Source organism: Sinocyclocheilus anshuiensis, unplaced genomic scaffold (genome assembly GCF_001515605.1).
Source record: "Sinocyclocheilus anshuiensis isolate Anshui unplaced genomic scaffold, SAMN03320099.WGS_v1.1 scaffold1231, whole genome shotgun sequence".
Classification (NCBI taxonomy): Eukaryota; Metazoa; Chordata; class Actinopteri; order Cypriniformes; family Cyprinidae; genus Sinocyclocheilus; species Sinocyclocheilus anshuiensis.
The window spans coordinates 1,359,643-1,382,379 of record NW_015536698.1 but is presented as its reverse complement, the minus strand read 5'-3'; the positions used below and the strand labels follow the sequence as shown (position 1 = coordinate 1,382,379).

The window sequence follows — 22,737 nt, the reverse complement described above, 5'->3', positions numbered from 1 at the left end:
AAGAGTGACCCTGTTTCAGCAGAAGGTAAAGAGTGTCAGTCAAAAACAACAGTTGCTGATATATGATTTTTACCTAATAAAATAGTTAAAAAAGGCAAAAAATAACTTTCATGGATATGATTTTTTTCTCCCCCACCTTTTTCTCTCCCTCCCAGCGGGTCTAGATTATGTGGGAATCAGCCGTAACTTGGACTTTGCTCCAGGTGTGACCATGCAAACTTTTCGTGTGACTGTTCTCGATGACCTTGGCCAGCCAGAGCTGGAGGGACCAGAGACATTTGAGTTGGTGCTGCGTATGCCCATGAACGCAGTCCTTGGAGAATCTAGAAAAACTGTCATCACCATCAATGACACTGTCACAGACTGTGAGTAAAAAAAATCTATAACAAAAACAAAAACAAGCACAACTCCTTTTTTTTACAGTTTCAGAAGACATCAAAATGCAGATAAAATGTATATTAGTGCCAATACACTCAGTTCCAAACACTCAGAAATGTTAGTTGAGTGATACTGGTTGATTAATCAATGCTGGATATTTCTGCAGTGCCCAAAGTCGAGTTTAGAGAGGCAGAGTACAAAGTGGATGAGGCTGATGGAGAGGTGAAGGCAATGGTGTACCGCAGTGGTGACATCAGTCAGAGGTCCACAGTCCGCTGTTACACTCGCCAGGGATCTGCCCAGGTCATGATGGACTATGATGAACGACCCAATACTGACGCATCTATCATCGTGTTCCTACCAGGTCTGTTTCTTTTTTCACCCTGTTCCTCGACCAGCCTTTCATCTATCTACACTCTCATGATTTGCTCATCTTGTGTATCTGCATGTTTACAGGGGAGATCGAGAAACCATGTGTAGTGACTTTAGTGGATGACACGATTCATGAAGAGGATGAGGAGTTCCGCTTGGTTTTGGGCACACCTAAGCGCAGATCACCATATGGAGCTGCCGTAGGGGAACAAAAAGAAGCTCTGGTCACCATCACTGACCATAAGGATAGTAAGTATTCTTTTTCTCTTCATTCTTGACAAATATCTGCATAAAGAAGATCTTGATGAGCTTCTCTCACAGCAAACAAAACAAATTTTCCACCGCAGAGTCCATCATCAGGTTTGCTGAGATCAAATACAGTGTTAGAGAGCCACAACTTCCTGGAGAGATTGCTGTAGTGAAGATTCCTGTCCTGCGTCAGGGCGACACCTCCAAGGTCTCTGTGGTGAGAATTCACACCAAGGATGGCTCTGCGACGTCAGGAGAGGACTACAATCCCCTTTCTCAAGGTTAGCAGAAGAGCCATAAATATAAAATCCCATAAGATGCCATACTATTAGCAGAAATGATTTTACCATGTCCATGATCAATAAAACATGTAACATGCTGCTCAAAAGGAGTGGAGAATTGACACAATTACAGTCACAGATATGCATAATGGTTATCTAATTCCTTTCTGTATATCTTTGTTTGTATGTCCTTACAGATGTGGAGTTTAAAGAGGGTGAGACAGAGCATGTGGTGGAGATCCAGGTTCTCTATGATGGACAAAGAGAGATTCGTGAGGCTTTCACAGTACACATGAAGCCTGACGAGTATATGGTGGCTGAGACACAGGTCAGCGACCATCAACTCTAAAAATACCCCCAGAGACGCCACATCGCACACTCGCACAGACACACGCTAACGTGACTCTCGTGCTAAAATAGCCATGCGGCAGCTGCCTCTGTCAGCAGGAGCCAATCGCTGTCTCCAGGCTCTTTCAGAGGAGTCTTGTATGATGTAAATGGGCCTCTATAGACACAGTGACCTATAAATAGAGTTATCCACTGAACATGTACAAAAGCCATTTTGGTGGGCTTTTTGCTATCTTGTTGACAGTGAGAGTCTGAGAGACGCCAGGAAATGATACTGAGAAGAGCTCTTGAACTTGGGTCGCCTGCACATAAACGTCACACTTTCAGTCTCTGACTGAACATTTGAAATATGTTCAGAGCTTTACTACATAGACTACTATATTGAACTGGCCCTTAATACTATATTGAATACTATTACCCTTTCAATACTATACTGAAAGGCCCTGGGGCTGGATATAGGAAAATCTTCTTGATAAAAAAGTTACAAAATTCTTTAAGATACATTTTAAGAAGTTTGTAAGAATGTTCCAAAGTACTTTGGTGTTATTTCACTGTATGGCAGTTGTTGCCGAAGTCTCGCTGATCAACTCATTGAAAAACACTTTAAAGACTGTATTTTATTTTATTTTTTTGCGAGCAGATTACAGCAACAATCATAATAAGCATATACACAATTTTTTGTCATGACAGGCTTGACGGGAGTTTAGCATTCACCATCTTGTTTTTTTAATGTGCTGTGCATTTTAAAGAATTATTTTTTAAAGAGCCTGTCTCAAGCTGGGGTGGTCTCTTGCATTCATTTGCGCTCTGTTTACATTATCAGTTTCACTTCAGAGTACTCATGCACATCTCTAGTAATAGTAAAATGCATTGCCAATGTTGTAATGCTTAAAGGGGTCATATGATGCTATTTTAAAGATCATTATTTTGTGTATTTGGCGTAACAGAATATGTTGACATGCTTTAATGTTCAAAAAACACATTTAGAAATAGCCTTTGTGCACAGCCAGCCTTGTACTCTTCTAGGTTCAAAAAACTGTCGTCCATAAAATGCTTTGCACAAATTCGAACATCTGGGTTTTGCTGTTCTGTTGTAAATAAATCTTAACCAATGATTCCTAATTGCATCTACTTCCGGAAGGCCAAATAAAGTGCTTTTGCTTTCGCACTGAATCACACAGCATCTCCCTGACATAGCTGCATAAACACTACTGCTGTTCCTGAGACCACGCCTTCTTTCTTTGCATGCACATTTGGGCGGCATTATGATAATATTTCCACATAGTAACGTAGATATGTGGGGGCGTGTTAGAATGAGCCGTTTTAGGTAGGCGTGGCTGACTCTTAACTTTTATAAAGAATATCTCTTTGGATTTGAGACTTTAGTCTTTGCAACCTTACAGATCTTCTTTATGCACCAAGAGCTTGTAACACTCCAAAGAGAAAAGAAAACTTGAAATCGCATCATATGACCCCTTTAATGTGCTGTGCATTTTAAATAATTATTTTTTAAAGAGCCTGTCTCAAGCTGGGGTGGTCTCTTGCATTCATTTGCGCTCTGTTTACATTATCAATGTCACTTCAGAGTATTCATGCACATCTCTAGTATTAGTAAAATGCATTGCCAATGTTGTAATGCTTAAATATTTGAAACAACCCAATAAATTCATTAAACATCTAACATTTAGGTATTTCAGACTTTAGAGATTATCCTAACTTTAAAAGGAAAAAAATTTAAGAATTATAAAAACTTCTTCAAAGTTGTCTTTAGAAAAAATAAGTCAAGAACTGTTTTTAAGAATACAAAATATTCTTAACTTTTGTTGAGAATATTTTTTTAAATGAAAGTTTTGTGAAACTGACCTCTGAATTACGATGACCAACATTTTGTCATAAACATGTCAAGTGCTTACTTGGAAAAAGGTTCACAGTGAGTTATAGTCTTTTTACCACTGCTTATGTTATTGTAGGATTGACATACTCTGTTGTTCCTAAAATTAGATATTGAGATATGAGATAAATGAGGTGGTCTAAATAGTTATTTTCCTCTCCTAATTTTTGTAGATGAATAAGGCTATTGTGTACATCGAAGAGATGAATAGTGTGGCTGATGTCACATTCCCAGCAGTACCCCAGGTGGTGTCATTGCTGCTGTATGATGATACAATTAGGGCCAAGGACAATCCCCACCCTCCAACCGGCTATCCTGTTGTGTGTGTTACGGTGAGTAATCCCATAGATTTTTTTATTTTTTATTTTGTCTTTTTTATCTTTTTGATTTCTTTATATTTACCATATAAAGACAAAAAAACGCTTCAGAAAGTATGAATGTACAAAAAGACATCTTGCAAAATGAGAAGGCAAAGTGACCTCATCACATAAAAGCCAGTCAAAATGAAGTACCAAGAGTGAACCAATAATTAAATGTTGTCATTCAACAGTTTTAGTCTCTCATTCTTCCAAAAAAACACATTTTCTCATGTCTATGTTCTATCAGGCCTGCAACCCCAAATACTTTGACTTTGACAAGACTGGCTCCATTTGCTCGGTGGAGAACATCAATGACACAATGACTCAGTACCGCTGGATGGTTAGTGCCCCTAGTGGACCGGATGGAGTCACCAGCCCCATGCGAGAAGTGGACACCAACACCTTCTTCACTAACACCAAGTCCATCACCTTGGACTCCATCTACTTCCAGGCTGGTTCCCGCGTACAGTGTGCCGCCCGAGCCTTCAATGCCAATGGAGATGCTGGGCTGGAGCTCAGTTCACCCATTGTGATCATCAGCCGAGAGGAGGGTGAGGCTTTTGTGACCACCATGATTTGAACTGCTCCTCATTTCTTTAAAAATTATTAATGTGAAATTCAACAAAGCACAGGGTTTTGCGTGTTTGTTTTGCTGTTTTCTGAGAATTCAAGGAAAATTAATCAGTTTAAAATTTAATCAAGTTGTCTGCCATCCTTAGGCCTGTGTCAGCCTCGTATACCTGGCACAGTGGGTGCTGAACCGTTCTCTGCTAAAATCCATTACACCGGCCCGGATGACCCTGACTACCCCAATTTGATCAAACTCACTGTTACCATGCCACACATGGATGGTAAGGGACCACCTCCATTACAAACAATGCACTATTAAGCAAGCAAATGTCAATGAAAATGTCTAAAAAGTCCAGGGTATTAATCTCTACTGTTTTTCCTCAGGCATGTTGCCTGTTATCTCCACACGTCCCCTTTCAAACTTTGAGCTAACCCTTAGTCCAGATGGCACACGAGTAGGTAACCACCGCTGCTCTAACCTCTTGGATTTCAACGAGATCCAAACAGCACATGGTTTCATCACTGACGCCACAAAGAACCCAGAAATTATTGGTGAGACTTTACCGTACCAGTACAGCATGGCCATGCGTAGCACCAATTCCCTTCGATTCTACCGCAATCTTAACCAGGAGGCATGCCTGTGGGAGTTCAGTAGCTACTACGACATGTCAGAGCTGCTGAATGACTGTGGGGGATCCATTGGCACAGATGGACAGGTAAAGATTTCAAGAATCTGTGTCATTCAAAGCTATGTTCAATCAATATTTTGAGCCAAGGTAATTTTTTAAGGTAAAAAAAAATGGATATACTTTTTAATGCTTCTGAAAGAAGTCTCTTCATTCAAAAATTCAGTAAAACAGTAATATTGTGAAATGTTATTTCAATTTAAAATAATTAAAAATATATGTATATTTTATGTAGAAGTATTTTATATGGCAAATACTTGTATCTTTTATGATCTTTTAGGCTTTTTTCATGTTTAGCATTTCTGAACAAGTCACATCTTATCAAAGAAACAAATATTTAAATATCTATAAGGGTCCCACTTTATATTAAGTGTCCCTAATACCTGTGTACTTACATACAGGGTTTAAATTGGGCTGGGGCCGTCCGGGGCTGAGCCCCGGCACATAGACTCCAGGGCTCGGCATTAAACGCTTCATTAACGTCAGACAATAACATGATTAAAACATCAGTAACCAAAAATAACTATGTAAACACCAAAACACAAGTATTCTTCTGATTTTATTACATTTCGAGTAAGTGGCGAATAGTGGATATTGAAAGTATACAACTATAAGGTTGTGCTGCTGAGGCGAGGCTCACGCAGCCTCCAGGAGAAATCAAAATGTGCAACACTAAGAAACTCAACATCCTGTGGTAAAAATTCAAAATGGAAAGTTTTTATATTAAAAATACAGTTAGTTAGTTAGACAACATCACACAACGTTTTCACCATTACGACTGTTTAATAGTTCCCTCAATAACTCACTCATTAAACACTCACTACTGGCACCTACTGGCGTTTTAATTTCGTTGAAAAGTATCATTTCCACCTTCATTTCTTGTTTGTACTGTATATTAAAAAATATTAAAAATAATCTCATAATATTATTTAATGCAGTTGTATTTTTCTGTGTAAATGATTTAATTTGATAACATACGGGGGTGGAGATGGGTAGGTTTAGGGGTGGAAATGGGATCCAGGGGTGGAGATGTGTAGGTTTAAGGGTGGAAATGGGATCCAGGGGGTGGAGATGGGTAGGTTTAGGAATATGTAAAGTGGGAGGAGTTGGATCTCGAGTTGGAGTTGGTGCACCACTGTAATACCAGTGTACTTACATGGCAACTCCTCAGGAACTGTCCACTTAATATTAAAGTGTAACATTCTGGACACCAACCACAATTTATATGTAAAGCCTAACTTACTGGCCGCTGCTGTGTAACATCAGAGTAATTACATGATAAATCTAATATAAAGTGTAACAATTTCTTTACCAAAAAGTGCTGTTAGTGCTGTTACACATTTGTACTTTCATTACCAAAAAGTGTTGTTACCAGTGTCCTGTTACACATTTGTACTTACACATACCATTCAGTAGGTTGTTACATATGTGTAGTTACACAAACATTAGAGCTGTAGATACTATGTACCAATGTGTACTTACACTGTGGTTACATACTACACATCTAGTTACTATGTAAGTACACAGGTATTAGGGGCACTTAATATAAAGTGGGACCTATATAAATTATACATAAAAAGTAAATAAATAAATAAATAAAATTAATTGTCAGGAACTACAGTTTGTTATAGAAAAAAAAGAGATATATGCAAATTCTTATTGAATCTTATTCTTATTCATAAACATTTTCATAGAGACTGAAAATCCTAAAAGTATTTGAAAATGTATTTCCAGCTTCAACTCCCAAAAACAGCATTTTTTATCATTACGACTCCGAAGATTCTTGAACACTTTACACAAACATGTTTGAATGTGTTTTCCTCTGTTCCCGTGTCTGTAGGTGCTGAATCTTGTTCAGTCCTATGTAACCCTGCGGGTGTCTCTGTTTGTGTCCTATGTCTTCCACTCTCCGGTTGCGGTTGGCGGCTGGCAACATTTTGACCTACAGTCTGAGCTGCGGCTCACCTTTGTGTATGACACTGCCATCTTATGGCAAGATGGTATTGGAAGCCCACCAGAAGCTGAGCTGCAAGGTAGTATAGATATGCCATACTGCCACAAGTACTGGAAGCACACATTTAACTACAAGTATAGTGATGCATCAGAAATTCAAATAGTGAATTTAAATTGACATGAATATAGATTAATGCAGCTTTTTAAAACATTTATCAGTATATATCAGTCTTTGTCTACACATAAACCAAAGAAAGTCACTGTAACCTGATGTTATCTGTGCAATTATTTTTGTAGGTGCCATGTATCCCACCAGCATGAGAATAAACGATGAAGGCCGTCTTGTTGTCAACTTCAAGACTGAGGCTCGATTTAGGGGACAGTTTGTCATGACTCACCCAGGTAACCTAAAATACACTGACATAGGTACAGATGGGCACAGACACACTCATACCTGTTGACAGGCTCTCCTATCAATTATGCTGTCAAACGCTGTCCCAAAGAGATGTATCTATAAGCTACAGTACAATATGCGCCCTCTAATGACAGTAAACTTCCTCTGTCATGACCCTCCTGACAGAAACCTCTACTGTCCTCTACTGTTACTGTTAGCACCATTACATTTCACAAACTTCTCCATTCTTACTTCACACTTTACTTTTCACATTAAGGGTAATTAGAAAATAAATGGTTCTGAAATTTGGTGCTGTGGATGGCCAAAACATTTCTCATTGTATGTTTCCTTGTTTACACTTTTTTCTTTTGTTTTGTTACTGTCAAAAGCATGTTAAGTGTTCAAAAAGCGTTATATTATAATTGAGTAACCGCATCTCGTGATAAATAAGTGCATTATTAGCATTACAGTTATATTAATAATAAATATTATGGCCTGTTTGTAACATATTTTGGAATTACCCTTTACTAACGCAGTTTGGACACCTGGCAGGTCTTTAAAAATGATGAGTCTCTGAGTCTGAGCTCACTCCGCTTGTAAATGTAAACATGATGCTTTTTTTGGATCGTGTTTGTTTTGCTTTCAATTTATTTCTCATGTGGCGCCTTGTTGGAAATACAGTCTCAAAAATTACCTCATTGCGATGTATTTCACGCGAGTGTCCAGACTTCTTTCAAAGTATAGATGGTAAATTAATCCTCATCAGTGCCAATTCATACTGTATATCCGTAATTTCACTTGGTTATTTCTCTTCTCTGAGCTTCATACTAGTCACGCAGTAGTAACTTTAGCAGTGCATGGCCTCTGATTGGTCGATCAGTACACTGGCATAAGATATTTATGTTTTGTAATTTTTTTATATTAATTTGAGACTTTGATAAAATAAATTACACGATTTCTAAATAAAAGCAATATTACATTTCAAATTTTTCTAAATGAATAAATGTGTCACAAATTATCTTAGATAAATGTTAGCTACTAAAATAAACTGGATTCTGCTAAGATTTTTTTTTCTCTTTCTTTCTGAAGTTGTTCAATTAGAATTTTAAATATCTGAGATTTGTATTGGCTTTCAGGAACCACTTTGTCCTCAATGGTAATGTCAGCAGACCATGCTGGACTCACATTCACTCTATCACTGATCAGAACTGAGCCCACTTACAACCAGCCCATGCAGCAATGGAGCTTCGTTTCTGACTTTGCTGTAAGTTCAGTCCTATTTTCTACCTTTTTGTTTCTTTTATATAGTCAGGCATAGTATTGATAAATGTAGTTTATAGATTTTATGAATATTACAAAAGTAAACTGATCATAATGTGTGTGTGTGTAGGTGAGGGACTATTCCGGCACCTATACTGTGAAGCTGATTCCATGCATTGCTTCACCTAACGGGGAGTTCAGCATACCCCCTGTGTGTCACCCGAGGGAGCCCCTCACCTTCGACATGGACATCCGCTTCCAGCAGGTTGCTTTCAGATTTTCATTGACGTGGAATATGGAATTGACCTGTTTATCATTGATTCAACAATATGTATATATGTATGTATGTATTGTGCTGTTTCTCAGGTGAGTGACCCTGTAGCAGCAGAGTTTAGTTTGAACACACAGATGTTCCTGCTGTCTAAGAAGGAGCTGTGGCTTTCTGATGGCTCCATGGGCTTTGGAGAGGGCACAGACACTGCCTTCATGGAAGGTACAAGATTCCAAGAGCAATATAATATAATTCTTTAAATATTAGTTTAGGAGAAAATAGTTGAATTTATTATTCATTTAATCCCTGTATTGAGTGTGAAACCTCATTCTGATTGGTAGATTCGAACATCTATGGTCGTGTGATGGTGGACCCAGTGCAGAACCTGGGTGACTCTTTCTCCTGCAGCATAGAGAAAGTGTTCCTTTGTACTGGCACAGACGGCTACGTGCCAAAGTACAATCCTACCAATAAAGAGTATGGATGCCTGGCTGATGCTCCATCCTTGCTCTATAGACTCAAGATCCTGGTATGTATTTTTTTTTTCTCATGCCTTTCTTACATTACTGTACCTTTCATACAAATGTTCATTATGAATGTAGATCTCACAACTATGTGGATATTTATTTGAATAGAGGAAGATCAAAATGTCAATGACTTATAAGATTGTCCATGATAAAGAAAAAATATTTTATATTTTATACAATTTTTTAAGTTTAAAATGTGTCTTAAGAATGATATGTGGTTTCAAAAAAGTTTTACCATGCAAAAAAATAAGAAATCAGGAAGGGGGCCAACACTTTTTCACACCACTGTATATATATATATTTTTTATTTTTTTTTGCCGAGGGGTGGGGAGGGGGGTAGTTGCACTTTACAGTCTAAACTAAATTTGCCTTGTCATAAGGAGGTCAAATTATATTTCATATGTATTCTGCATTTTGCTCACACCAACATGACATTTTTTTTTTCAAATATTAATAAGCAATGATGCAGTTTTGTTATTTCCCCCCCCCCAGATACAGAACTAAAAACATGCTCATTATAGAAGAGGTGTTTTCAAGTCATTGTATGTAACTGCATGTTAATTAAATATCTGTCTTGTGTTCACTGAATGTATGAACTTGTTGGCCTTTGAACTGTAGGACAAAGCTCAGCCAGAAACTCAAGCGACCACCTTTGGAAATGTCAAGTTCGATGCCAGTGTTGCTTTAGATACCCCTGGAGCCTTGCCTTTGGTCCGACAACCTGGATCTGATGGTTTCACCCTGTCATCATCTCCCCTCTTCCAGGTCAGAGTTTCACCATGTTTTATAACCATAGTAAAACCCAAGTTTAAACCAGAATCTTGAGCCTTCCTTCATGTTTGATTCATCAGGTTGCTGCTGGCCGTGAATGGTTCATCCATGCCATCTACACACTCCGTTCTAGAGAGAACGCCAGCCGTGGTAAACGAAGCCTTGAGTACCACCACGCTATATCCTCCATTGCTGACTCTGGCACCAAATCCCGAAGTCGACGTGCAGTGCCTGACCCAGAAGCTTTCGAGATCGGTGCTGAGAATAACCGAGGCACCAACATTCAGCACATCGCCCTGGATCGCTCAAACAGACTCCGGGTGAGTCAGCCATGGGGTCGTGAGAACTACCTGGAGCACCCTCTGGTGGAGGGGAGCCTGGGTAAGGGGCCTGGTTCAGATTCCTCTCTTCCCACTGGCATGTCCACATTGCTGGGGGTGGCTGGGCTCATCCTGCTGGTATGCCTGGTTGTAGTTCTGGTGGTTCTCTTGATGCGATGCAAGAGGAAAGAGAAAAAGTACCCACCTTATTCCACTTCGTCCTGCACAGCGTACAACGGGGAGCCCATGAGACACAATGTGGACAGCTCTGAGGTTTAAACCACCCCTATTCATTAAGACATGCCAAAACTAACTCTCACCATGGTGCTCTTCTTCCCAAGAAGCAGCTGAAGTCGAGGAGGCAGAAAGATTCTGAGATATAAAGCCTCAGTTCAAATTTCTACATCCAAATGTAGCGCTCCACAGCTTCAATGAAGATATCTTGACTCCAAGACTCTTAATTTTACTTGGTCAAACAAAAGGAAGTTGCTTGTTGCCTTTCTCTTAAGATTATGTTTGAGCTTCGTAGTACTAATGTTATTTTAGCATGCTTCCATCGGTAGATCTGTGAACCAGAATTTATGGTGGCCCAGTACGTGTTGTGAGCTTATGTTTCCTTTTTTAATTGCGTTGTGTTGTGCACTACTGGGCCACCGTAAGAATTGGCCACAGTGAACCTGCTCAGACAAACAGAGCGAATCTGTGCTTCAGCTTGTGACAAACTCTTAATATCTGCAAATGTAACAAGCATTGCTCCATTATGGATAAATTAACTTATTTTTTTCCCCCAAGTTCAAAAAAGTTCCACTGTAAATAAAAATAAGGTAAATTCACCTTGGCATGAATGCATATGCTGAGCATCAAAAGCCTCATTTAGTTACCTTGGCAATTTGAACTTGTTCAAGATCATTGGGCATTTTTTTAAATTTTCCTTCAATATGTAACAGTTCTTCTTCGGAGTGTGTGTGTTAGATTTGTTAAGCAAATTGAAAGATGCAAGAACTGGCTTCTTCAAACGTTTATGAAATAAATGTATCTATTTTTATATGTTCCATGACATGAAATGCTGTGTACAACAGCACAGGTCAGCGTTCTTACATGACCGATGTGTTGCTATGCAAAGGGAGCGTTAAGTTTCAAAATATTAACTGAAGTTCGTAACTATTCAGAATGTACTTATTTTTATACCTTTTCAGGATGTTAAAATGTGGTTCAGAATCACACATTAATTCTGTTTGTACACAGCTGCCTGTTACATATCTGGTGTTAAAAGGAGAGGTGTCAACAAAAGGTGATCAAATACACCCTGATAAAACTTGAAAACGTTTGAACCACATGTACTTTTTTCATTTAAAATAATCATTACAGATTTACAAAATTAAAGCAAACAATGTTTAATATGCTTATTATAATCTCACACAGTTGCTTGCATTTTAGTTTTTTTTTATTAATTTTGTGGCTTCTCAATTTTTGAGAATTATTTAATGTCATTTTCTTTTTTGCTGATGAAAAAAATTCTGTCAAGATACTTGGATACTTGTCTCATTATATAGTGTCTGTTAAGTGTTTAAAAGATAAATGCCTACTTCTATAACCTGATTAGTTGAATTTCTATCATTCAACTGACATAAGATCCATCAAATGTGCATGATCTGTAAGATGTTCCAGTATGTTCCTAGACGGTAAAAAAAAATCAAGTTCAAACAAACTGCTTTGGTAAATGAGCTGTTGTTGCAGTTGCGGCTCACTTACATGCACAGATATCTATCAGGACACCATTTATGATTTAATATTAACCCATGATGTTCTATGCAATTGAAATTGCAGTTCTGAAAACATCACAAATTACATTAGTTGCAATGTCAGCAGTAATCTCCTTAAGTATTATTTTTGAATGAGTTTATTTTAAAATGTACATTTCTTTCAGATTCATTAAAAAAGATATAAAGCATCAGGGTCTGAGAACTTAAAGAAAAAAAAAAAAGGTTTTGAGTAGAAGGGAAACAATATAGGCACAGCTTTGAATCAGAAGACATGCTTGAAAAGCCAGTATCGATATATACAGCAGAAGCCACCAATGGTGTTGAAACACAGCAACAGTGTCTTCTTGGCTTAAGAATGGTAGTTAGTAGAGCTATTTTTATTTTACACACACACAGTAAAGTTCTATGCTGATGTATTCTGAACAGATGTATTCTGACATGAGCTGAAATCACTGAATGGATCATATTTACAACATTAAAAAAAAGCTGCAATGGTAATTAGTCTCCAAGAGCTGTGGAACTCCATCTGAAATAAATTATCGAAGTTGCAATAAAATGCATTGATAGACCAGTCACACAGAGAATGAAGAAACATAATACAATTCTACTTGACTGGCTTTTCCGCCCCTCCATGAAGGCATCTCATATAGCACACAGCCTTTGTAATAACATCTTGCGTCGTAAGCAATTTTAAAAGGTTTCTATGAGAACATATAATTTGCAACACTAAAGACGTCATCTATAGCTGCAAAATAAAATAAAATAAATGAAATCTGTTAAACCTTTCAGTGAGTACCTGACCTCTGCGCTTTGTAAATTGATACCTTGCTTTGAATAAAAATAAAAACCAAAAACATAAAACACACAAAAAACAGAGAAATCTCTTCTGTTAAAAACGATCACAGTTCCTGATTCCATCAATGACATTTCATAGCTTCTGATACCATCTCAGACCGTGTAGACTTCTATCCTGCAGAATCCACACCTTAGCCTTAACATACTAGATATTAGATACAAATAAAGGAAACTTTTATTCACGTACATAACACTTTATACAGTCTGTCTGCTGTCTTAAATGCAAATGCAAACGATAATCATTTTCAAACAAACCAACCTTAGTAGATTTGCGGCTCAAGCAACTCAAAACCTTTTGATTGCACTACCGAATTATTGAGGCTCAAAATGATAAAAGAAAAAAAGAAGAAAAAAAGAAACCTAGATGTGTAAAGGTTTCAGATTATCATGGAACTATAAAAAAGAAAAAGAAAAAAAAATTGTAGGCTTCTAAAACACCCTAAAAACTCACCCTGGCAGTTTTGTGAACATGGAACATTGTTTTTTTTTTTTTTAAATAAAAAAAAAAGCCCTTGAGGACACACAAATTCAACAGACCTGATGCACCCCAGCCCATGGAATAATGTGCTTTATCACCACGATGTGGGAAAGACAATATCAAAAAACGGAAACTGTCTGAGTTGATAAGTGGGGGGGCAGTGTGTATCCATGTAGTATGAATAATGGTGCTCTGTTAGCGTATTTTTCACTAGGCTTTCAGCCAAAAAGGCTCGGCGAGTCCTTCAGCCCGTGTGCAGAGTGCGGTCCATCCTACCTGGAGTCTTGTCAGCTTATACATGAGGATCCCTCGGATCAGCTCTCCCCTGCGCGGGTGCTGTCGTCTAGCAGGAAGCAGTGTAAACTAGCTGATCTGGGAGCTGTGACCTAGGCGCTGTCACACAGCTGTATCTAAAATCAAATGTGGAGGCCGGATAGGAGGTTCAGAGCATATGCAGCGTCCTCCGTTCCTCGGCCCCTGCGAGTCATGACCTTGCAGAAAAGAGGAAAGAGATGGGTGTCATTTGGCCCCTTTGATGGGGGGATCTTGCTCCGTCGACTGCCGTTCGTCACTCCAGGCCTCACGTGTGCTCTTCAGTGCTTGCGTTCGCTGCTGATCTACCACCACATAGTCTACCCGCTCGTCTGATGCTGAAATACCAGTCCCATTACTCTTCTTCTGCAAGGCCAAGATATGACAGACAGTCAAAACAGGAGACAGAGATACCAAAAGTACCAGTATTTGGGTACCAATTTGATACTTAAAAAAATGCAACAACACTTTTCTAGTATTAGTGTATAAAACAGACTTTTCAAAAATGTTTATAATGAATAATTATGTGAAAAGAATGTTTCCTTTAGGGAGGCACAATGTATCGGTAAAATATCGGTTTTCATTAGCATGTGTAATTAATTATACATGCTAAATTACCCCGTTTTTACATTTAAATTAATTTTGCTGTCATGGTACACTTATATGAAGCTAATCTGTAAAAATACGAATAATTTATTAACATGTAATCTTTAGAAAATGTTGTGACTCCTAAATTCACTTGCAGCATTAAAACTATTGCTTTAATTTATTAGTATTTTACTTTGACATATGTATTATATTTAATTTTATTTTTAAAATACAATTTTACTTTATCTGTATTATAAGTAGGGCTGAGCAATATGGACAAAAAAAGATCACAATAATTTTTTTTATATCAGTTGATATGGATAAGTATCACGATAAATGTCAAATCTATATTTCTTTCAAGTTTAAAGGCAGATTTTTTTCTGAGAGAAAGTTGTAACCAGACAGTTAATAGTGGTGTGAACGTGAACATTTCACAAATCTAAATCTATTCAAAACATTTATAATAATACATTATTATTCAGTATTTTTCCATAACAAAATATCTTAATAGAGAAACTAATTTCTTAGTTTCTGCATGTTCTAACAGGTGATATTGTTTCAAACCAGGAAACAGGCTCCCTGTCCCTGTGCTCCCTGACCTTAATGGCACGATGCATGTAAATGACCATTAAATCCCCCAATCATTGAAGTGGGTCGACACCTTTACTTCCAGTCATAGAGGGCGGTGTTGCCATGGAATAGTCAAGAAAGGACTTAATTATTAAATCGAGCCAAATGTTACTAAAGAACTATTTATTTGTTTACGTACACGCTCTACAAATATACGTTTAAAAGGTTTCTTCCCATCTCTTAGCTCTTGGCTGATGAAGGGCACAAGGTACCGTTTTAATTTCGTGCTGTGTTGTAAACTTTGAAAGACTTTGAAGTGTGTATTTTAGCGATCTCCTCTGAAGCTATTAACTAATGTTTAGCGGGTCATTAGCATATATGCATGTTTCGAATATCAGTGATGACCATTTAATTTGCTAATGTTGTTATTCAGAGAGAGTGTGATTCATTGTTACTGTCTTAAGCAGAACACAGTGTATTATTACCTCGTCAATGTTATAGTTTCTCTTGGTTTGCACTCCAGACAGATCGTTTACAGTAAATCAGGTCTTTATTTGGTCATTTTATATGTTTTATGTTTTTCTCACTAACTTGATATCATCGGTTGTACCAAAATTAATTCATTGTTAACTCAGGTGTTTCATTTAGTTCTCATTGCACTCTAAAAGGACACTGATGTGAGTTATTGTCACACTATTTATGATGTAGGCCAATCAGATTGCAACTGTGTATCTATTAGTTTATAGGTTTGTTTTGGACATTTATTTATAATTTGCAGGAAGATGTCTAATGACACTGTTTGTTTGTTTGTTTTTATTCAGCTCTTAAAGTGTTTTTTGTAGATTAAACCCTTTGTAAACATCCAGTTTTAACATAAACTCCAGTTCCTGGAGAGTAAAGTGCATCTGTTCAGCTGGGAATGCTACAATGCAGATGTTTGAGTTAGGACTGTACTTTTATTAAAATTAACCATTGGCCATCCATAGCATCACACAATTAGATCGTGATAACCAAAGGTTTACCATGACCATTATCATGGTAACATGTAACTATATGGTCTCTGTGGTATTTGTATGAAAAACAGTAGCCTAAACACATTTCGTGTAAATACAAATGCACAAATGCTATTGCTTAATAACAACCATTACTCCTTTAGTACATTTAATCCATGTCTACATTAATAATATAATAAAATTCCATATTGCATATAGGGATGTAACGATTACCAGTTTGACGATAAATCGTGATAAAATTCCTCACGGTTAGTATTACCGTTTCATCTTTTAATTATCATTAAAACCGTATTAGATTACCGCGATTTGAACAACTCGCGATAAATAAATACTGTCCAGCATAAAGCACAGTTTTAAGTAACAGTCTCACGAGCGCACAGCAGCAGAGTAGTTTCGTTTTGAGTGAAAACAGGGTGGAAAAGTTGGGAGGTTTTAAAAGAGTGCTAAGGGAATTATACAAATGAATATATGAATGAATTAATTATATGAATGTACCTCTGAAGGTTCTGACGGTGTTCAGAAACGATTCGATGACATTTTGTTTTCATCTTTGCTCCATGTAATACCTAAAGGAAGTGTTCTTAATCGCAATACTGCTTTGTCCACGGAGGTTACGGGAAACAGCTCTAATTCAGCTTTTCCATAAGCGCCACCTGCTGTCAGCGAGTGGATTTACAGAGACTTATATTTACATTCAGCCTGTGTGCGGTTTCTGTCTGGCCAAAAACGGACCGAATTTGCATGCCCTGCTGTAAATTTTGACCAGTTGATGAAAAACAAGCTTATGTGGATTCTACACATTTAAACAATTCAGAAAAGTTATCTAGAATTATTTATGGAAAAAAAATACATATAATCATTTATTAATCAATTATCATTTTGACTTGTATCTTTTCTTTATTTAAAGTCTGAAATGTGAGGTTTACCTTTTTATGAAACTTTTTCAAAGCTTTATTTGAACATTTACATTAAATATTTCAACATGCTATTAAACTGTTGTCAGTCAAGTTGCCATTTAAAATCCAAACATCATTGGTAATGTTATTGTTTTGGTGATTATACAAACAAAAAGTCACTTTATTTGTTGTTGGTTGACTTGGTGAAGTGATTTATGTGTCAGTACTTTTTGAACATCTCCAGCAAATTTTAACAATGTCGTGATAATACTGATAACCCTGATCATTTTGGTCACAATAATCGTGATAAGAAATTTTCATACCATTACATCCCTAATTGCATACCCCTTATTTCTGCCACAATACCATTGTCCAGTTAACGTCACTACAGTAAATCCATGGTAAATCCATGGAAAACCCTTCTAACGAGGTTGTTCATGGCACAAAGTTTCTCGTGTGTGTCAGAGCTGTTGAGAACATCAGCATCACAGAGACATTTGTGCTCTTCACTGAATTCAAGCACTTCTTGCTGGATCTCACAGCGCACGTGATTGAGACTGATCAGCTAGTAAACGCATCTGCGCTTCTGTTTGAGTCAAATTGCGCTGTTAACGATGTTTCGTTTCACTTTTGGCACATAAACTTTATATCGAACATTCATCTAACATGTGTTACTGTTCTATTGAATGATTAAATATATATAAAATGTATATAAAATGAATACTATTTGTGAATATTAATATTTAACTTATTAAATAAAGGAATATGGGTAATTCCATTATTTAAAAAGCCAGTAATTAAAAGACAGTGATAATAATTTGGTAACAGAAGTAATGTTTCAGTATCTCAGAAACAGCTGACCAGGAATTGAAACAGCTGCCATTAACTACAGTCTCCTATCTGCGAACAATGATGGGAAAAACAATAATCCTCAACTGATGTATAGACAAAATGCATTGGTTACAAGAGAACCAAAAAACAACTATATTCCATCAAGCTGAGAGAGAAGCAGATTTCAATCCTGCTAATTAATGGCAAAAAAAGCTATAGCAGACATATAATCATAGAGCCTGAGGATAAGAACACTACACTGTTACACTTGTCTGACTCTTGGTGATTAAAACCACACCCAAACACATCCGTCCATAATATTTTATTGTACAATTTGTCTAATTCTGCTTAATTATTAGTCATATCTTACCTTCCGAGGAGGAGTCGATTTCCCAGGGTCCAAGTCGAGGTCCAGGTACTCCACCTGCTTGTCTCCTTTGGGCTTTACCATGGGACTGCCACCTCCATCAGCATTCATAGGTGCTCCTAGCTTCATGTTCTGAGATATATATATAAAAAAAAAAGGTTGAATACAAAGAGCTAAGTCAGTGGTCAATGTTGTAGTCAGAATTAGTTATTAAAAGACATATTAATCTACTACAATGATACTAGATGATTTAAGTGAAGAGTCAGATTTTTTTAAACACCTAATCTAATCTACCTATCTATCAGTGACATGCCGTCGCTCACCCAACACTCATTCGAATGATTAAATCGGTAATGAGTTGTGTACACATTATGTCAGCAAAATATGCAGAAATCGGTCTTTCTAAACTCTTTCAAATTAATCAGAGCTTCATAATTCATAATGATCAAATCTAAGTAATTAAAAATAATGCTCTATTAGTTCGAGAGGATTCTGCTACCCCTGCAGATGTCAATCCAACATCTACAAGTGTCATTTTCAAGATTATTTCCATGCATTTTCATAGTATGAGTCAAAATATAATAATTATGCATTGCATAAATGTAGTTTTTCAATACGTGTTTCAAAATATATCAAGCCTTATTTCATACTGCATTGTTTAGTAACTCAATACAAATCCAATCATCAAGTGACTGTCTGGGGAACAACACTACAATGTAATGCATAATGTATACAACTGATTAAAAACAACTTTAAAAAAATAATGTATAGCTATGATTATCATCTTTGAAAAATCTGGACTGGACATATACTGTATGCAAGACCTCTTGAAACTGCAAGTAATTTAAGATCCACTCATGTTGAAATAAACAGGATTTTTATTTATTTATTTATTTTTTTACAAGAAAAAAAAATCTCTGTCTAATGACACACATTAATGTTTGTAATGTTTAAAAGTTTGGGGTGTTTTTTAACGTCTCTTATGCTCACCAAGGTTGCATTTATTTGATCAAAAATACCATAAAAAATAGTAATATTGGAAAACATTATTACAAAGCTATTTATGCAAACAATGAAACATTATTTATAAACACCTATGATTTCTATTTCATGACTTTATCCCTTGTGAAAGGGATAACTGTTACACTTGTCTGACTCTTGGTGATTAAAACCACACCCAAACACATCCGTCCATAATATTTTATTGTACAATTTGTCTAATTCTGCTTAATTATTAGTCATATCTTACCTTCCGAGGAGGAGTCGATTTCCCAGGGTCCAAGTCGAGGTCCAGGTACTCCACCTGCTTGTCTCCTTTGGGCTTTACCATGGGACTGCCACCTCCATCAGCATTCATAGGTGCTCCTAGCTTCATGTTCTGAGATATATATATAAAAAAAAAAGGTTGAATACAAAGAGCTAAGTCAGTGGTCAATGTTGTAGTCAGAATTAGTTATTAAAAGACATATTAATCTACTACAATGATACTAGATGATTTAAGTGAAGAGTCAGATTTTTTTAAACACCTAATCTAATCTACCTATCTATCAGTGACATGCCGTCGCTCACCCAACACTCATTCGAATGATTAAATCGGTAATGAGTTGTGTACACATTATGTCAGCAAAATATGCAGAAATCGGTCTTTCTAAACTCTTTCAAATTAATCAGAGCTTCATAATTCATAATGATCAAATCTAAGTAATTAAAAATAATGCTCTATTAGTTCGAGAGGATTCTGCTACCCCTGCAGATGTCAATCCAACATCTACAAGTGTCATTTTCAAGATTATTTCCATGCATTTTCATAGTATGAGTCAAAATATAATAATTATGCATTGCATAAATGTAGTTTTTCAATACGTGTTTCAAAATATATCAAGCCTTATTTCATACTGCATTGTTTAGTAACTCAATACAAATCCAATCATCAAGTGACTGTCTGGGGAACAACACTACAATGTAATGCATAATGTATACAACTGATTAAAAACAACTTTAAAAAAATAATGTATAGCTATGATTATCATCTTTGAAAAATCTGGACTGGACATATACTGTATGCAAGACCTCTTGAAACTGCAAGTAATTTAAGATCCACTCATGTTGAAATAAACAGGATTTTTATTTATTTATTTATTTTTTTACAAGAAAAAAAAATCTCTGTCTAATGACACACATTAATGTTTGTAATGTTTAAAAGTTTGGGGTGTTTTTTAACGTCTCTTATGCTCACCAAGGTTGCATTTATTTGATCAAAAATACCATAAAAAATAGTAATATTGGAAAACATTATTACAAAGCTATTTATGCAAACAATGAAACATTATTTATAAACACCTATGATTTCTATTTCATGACTTTATCCCTTGTGAAAGGGATAGTTCACCCAAAAATGAAAATTCTGTCATCATTTACTCACCCTCAACTTGCTCCAAACCTGTATGAATTTTGTTCTTTTGCTGAACACAAAAGAAAGATATTTTGAAGAATGCATGTAACCAAACAGCTAATGGTGCCCATTGACTTCCATAATATGTTTAGATATTCCATAGGGTGAGTAAAAGATGGCAGAATTTTAATTTTTGGGTGAACTATCCCTTTAAAACACACATCCAGAGTGGAGTTCAGTCCACCTCACCTCATCCAGGTTGTCTAGACCTGACACTTCTCTCTTTATAGGAGTGATGGGAACGGTGCAGTAGAAGGACTCTTCTCTACAGAATGGAGGAACAGGGAGGAAAGGAGGAGTAGAAAAATCAAAGAGTAAACAGGAAACAAATGGCAAAGTCCAGCAGAAAAAATAGAAATGAAAATGCAAAATACAGATGAGGCAGACAAGAGGATCCACAAAAGAAAGCAAGGAACAGAATGTAGGAAATAAGAAACAGAAAAGAGGCAGAGAAATGTTTCTCCCAAGTACTGGCATTTGAATCCAGTTCAAAAAAAGCCACACTGTGCAGTGTTATCAATAACTTTACTGCTGGCATGCTAAAATGTTAACTAACAAAACAAGCCATGCACGAAAAGCTTCATATCAAGAAAATGGTGCATTTAAATTTAAGAAAAACATGAATAAACGCAAACATGGAACAACAAAGATGAAAGGCCCTTCAGGTGAAACCAAGGAAAAAATAAATAAAAAAAGAAATGGAAGAAAGATACAACAGAAATAGAAGAAAACCTGGAGAAAAAAGAAAAGTAAAGGTAGGAAAAGCAGCGAGGGGTCCTTCTATTCAGTGTGTTGACTGACCACAAAATACCACCACCACCAAATTTCTGGGAACCTGTAATTTAATTTTCAACCTAGCCTTTATGCCAAATTATGCCTAAAAAAAAAAAACTGAATAGATTAAATATATACGATGTGTCAGAACAAAGACAGAATGTTTAATTTAAAATGAAATCTGCAGAAAAGAATATGGAAGAAAATTAATAACTAATAACTTTAAAAAGTTGAATTAAAAGGATGAATTAAAGTGATCAAAAGTGGCAGTCGAGGCTTTTACGTTGTTAAAAAAAAAACTTTCTATACACCATCTGCATATTAGAATGATTTCTGAAGGATCATGTGACACTCAAGATTGAAGTAAATAAATAACATTTTGGACCACAAAACCAGTCATAAGGGTCAATTTTTCGAAATTGAGATTTATACATCATCTGAACGCTGAATAAATAAGCTTTCCATTCATGTATGTGGTTTGTTAGGATAGGAAAATATTTGGCCGAGATACAACTATTACAAAATATCTTCATGGAACATAATCTTTACTTAATATCCTAATGATTTTTTGGCATTAAAGAAAAATCAATAATTTTGACCCATACAATGCATTTTTGGCTATTGCTACAAATTTACCCCAGCGACTTAAGACTTTTTTTGTGGTCCAGGGTCACATATATTTAAAAAATAGTTATTTTAAAATGCAACAATATTTCACATTATTTCTGTATTACTGTATGTATATACTGTAATACTGTATATTTACTGTATTTTTAAATGCAAATAAATGCAGCCTTGATAAGCATAAGAGACATCTTTCAAAACCATAAAAAAAAATCTTACAGACTTCAAACTTCCAGCTGTTAATGTATGTGCATATAAATTACTTCTGTAATTTATATATTTTTAAAAAATATCTTTATATACATATATACACAAACTGAATATATTCCCTGAATGCACTAATTATTTATAACTGAGTGGAACAGTTGCTGTGGTGTTTTTTTTTTTTACATACTGGTTCATCTGTAGACATATTAGCGTGTTGCATGGTTACATAATTCTCATCACAGTCGTCGGAGTCGCTGCTGGAGGCAGTGCTATGCCCCGAGGATGGTCTGGGGGCCGTGGTACACCTAGAAGGGCTGAGGAGCAGGACAACATTTACACTGACGCTCACTCACTCACACACACACACACACACAAAA

General features: G+C 36.4%; 2 protein-coding genes across 2 annotated transcripts in view; one reads left to right on the top strand and one right to left on the bottom strand.

Moving 5' to 3' along the window:
* frem3 (Fras1 related extracellular matrix 3) overlaps positions 1 to 11,220 on the top strand; it is a 30,704-nt gene extending 19,484 nt beyond the window's left edge. Inside the window, exons 8-24 of the mRNA XM_016442212.1 lie at positions 156 to 365; positions 545 to 742; positions 835 to 999; positions 1,098 to 1,280; positions 1,478 to 1,608; positions 3,693 to 3,851; positions 4,126 to 4,429; positions 4,598 to 4,729; positions 4,833 to 5,164; positions 6,975 to 7,167; positions 7,385 to 7,489; positions 8,618 to 8,745; positions 8,872 to 9,006; positions 9,108 to 9,234; positions 9,354 to 9,541; positions 10,158 to 10,304; positions 10,391 to 11,220. Coding sequence (XP_016297698.1) covers positions 156 to 365; positions 545 to 742; positions 835 to 999; positions 1,098 to 1,280; positions 1,478 to 1,608; positions 3,693 to 3,851; positions 4,126 to 4,429; positions 4,598 to 4,729; positions 4,833 to 5,164; positions 6,975 to 7,167; positions 7,385 to 7,489; positions 8,618 to 8,745; positions 8,872 to 9,006; positions 9,108 to 9,234; positions 9,354 to 9,541; positions 10,158 to 10,304; positions 10,391 to 10,909 — 3,356 coding nt within the window. The 3' untranslated portion in view covers positions 10,910 to 11,220. The remainder of the gene's footprint in view (positions 1 to 155; positions 366 to 544; positions 743 to 834; positions 1,000 to 1,097; positions 1,281 to 1,477; positions 1,609 to 3,692; positions 3,852 to 4,125; positions 4,430 to 4,597; positions 4,730 to 4,832; positions 5,165 to 6,974; positions 7,168 to 7,384; positions 7,490 to 8,617; positions 8,746 to 8,871; positions 9,007 to 9,107; positions 9,235 to 9,353; positions 9,542 to 10,157; positions 10,305 to 10,390) is intronic.
* Positions 11,221 to 12,484: 1,264 nt separating this feature from the next.
* Positions 12,485 to 22,737, bottom strand: part of LOC107655091 (GRB2-associated-binding protein 1) — a 96,384-nt gene continuing 86,131 nt past the window's right edge. Inside the window, exons 10-12 of the mRNA XM_016442512.1 lie at positions 22,548 to 22,674; positions 19,553 to 19,681; positions 12,485 to 14,404 (exon numbers count right to left, since the gene is read on the bottom strand). Coding sequence (XP_016297998.1) covers positions 14,246 to 14,404; positions 19,553 to 19,681; positions 22,548 to 22,674 — 415 coding nt within the window. The 3' untranslated portion in view covers positions 12,485 to 14,245. The remainder of the gene's footprint in view (positions 14,405 to 19,552; positions 19,682 to 22,547; positions 22,675 to 22,737) is intronic.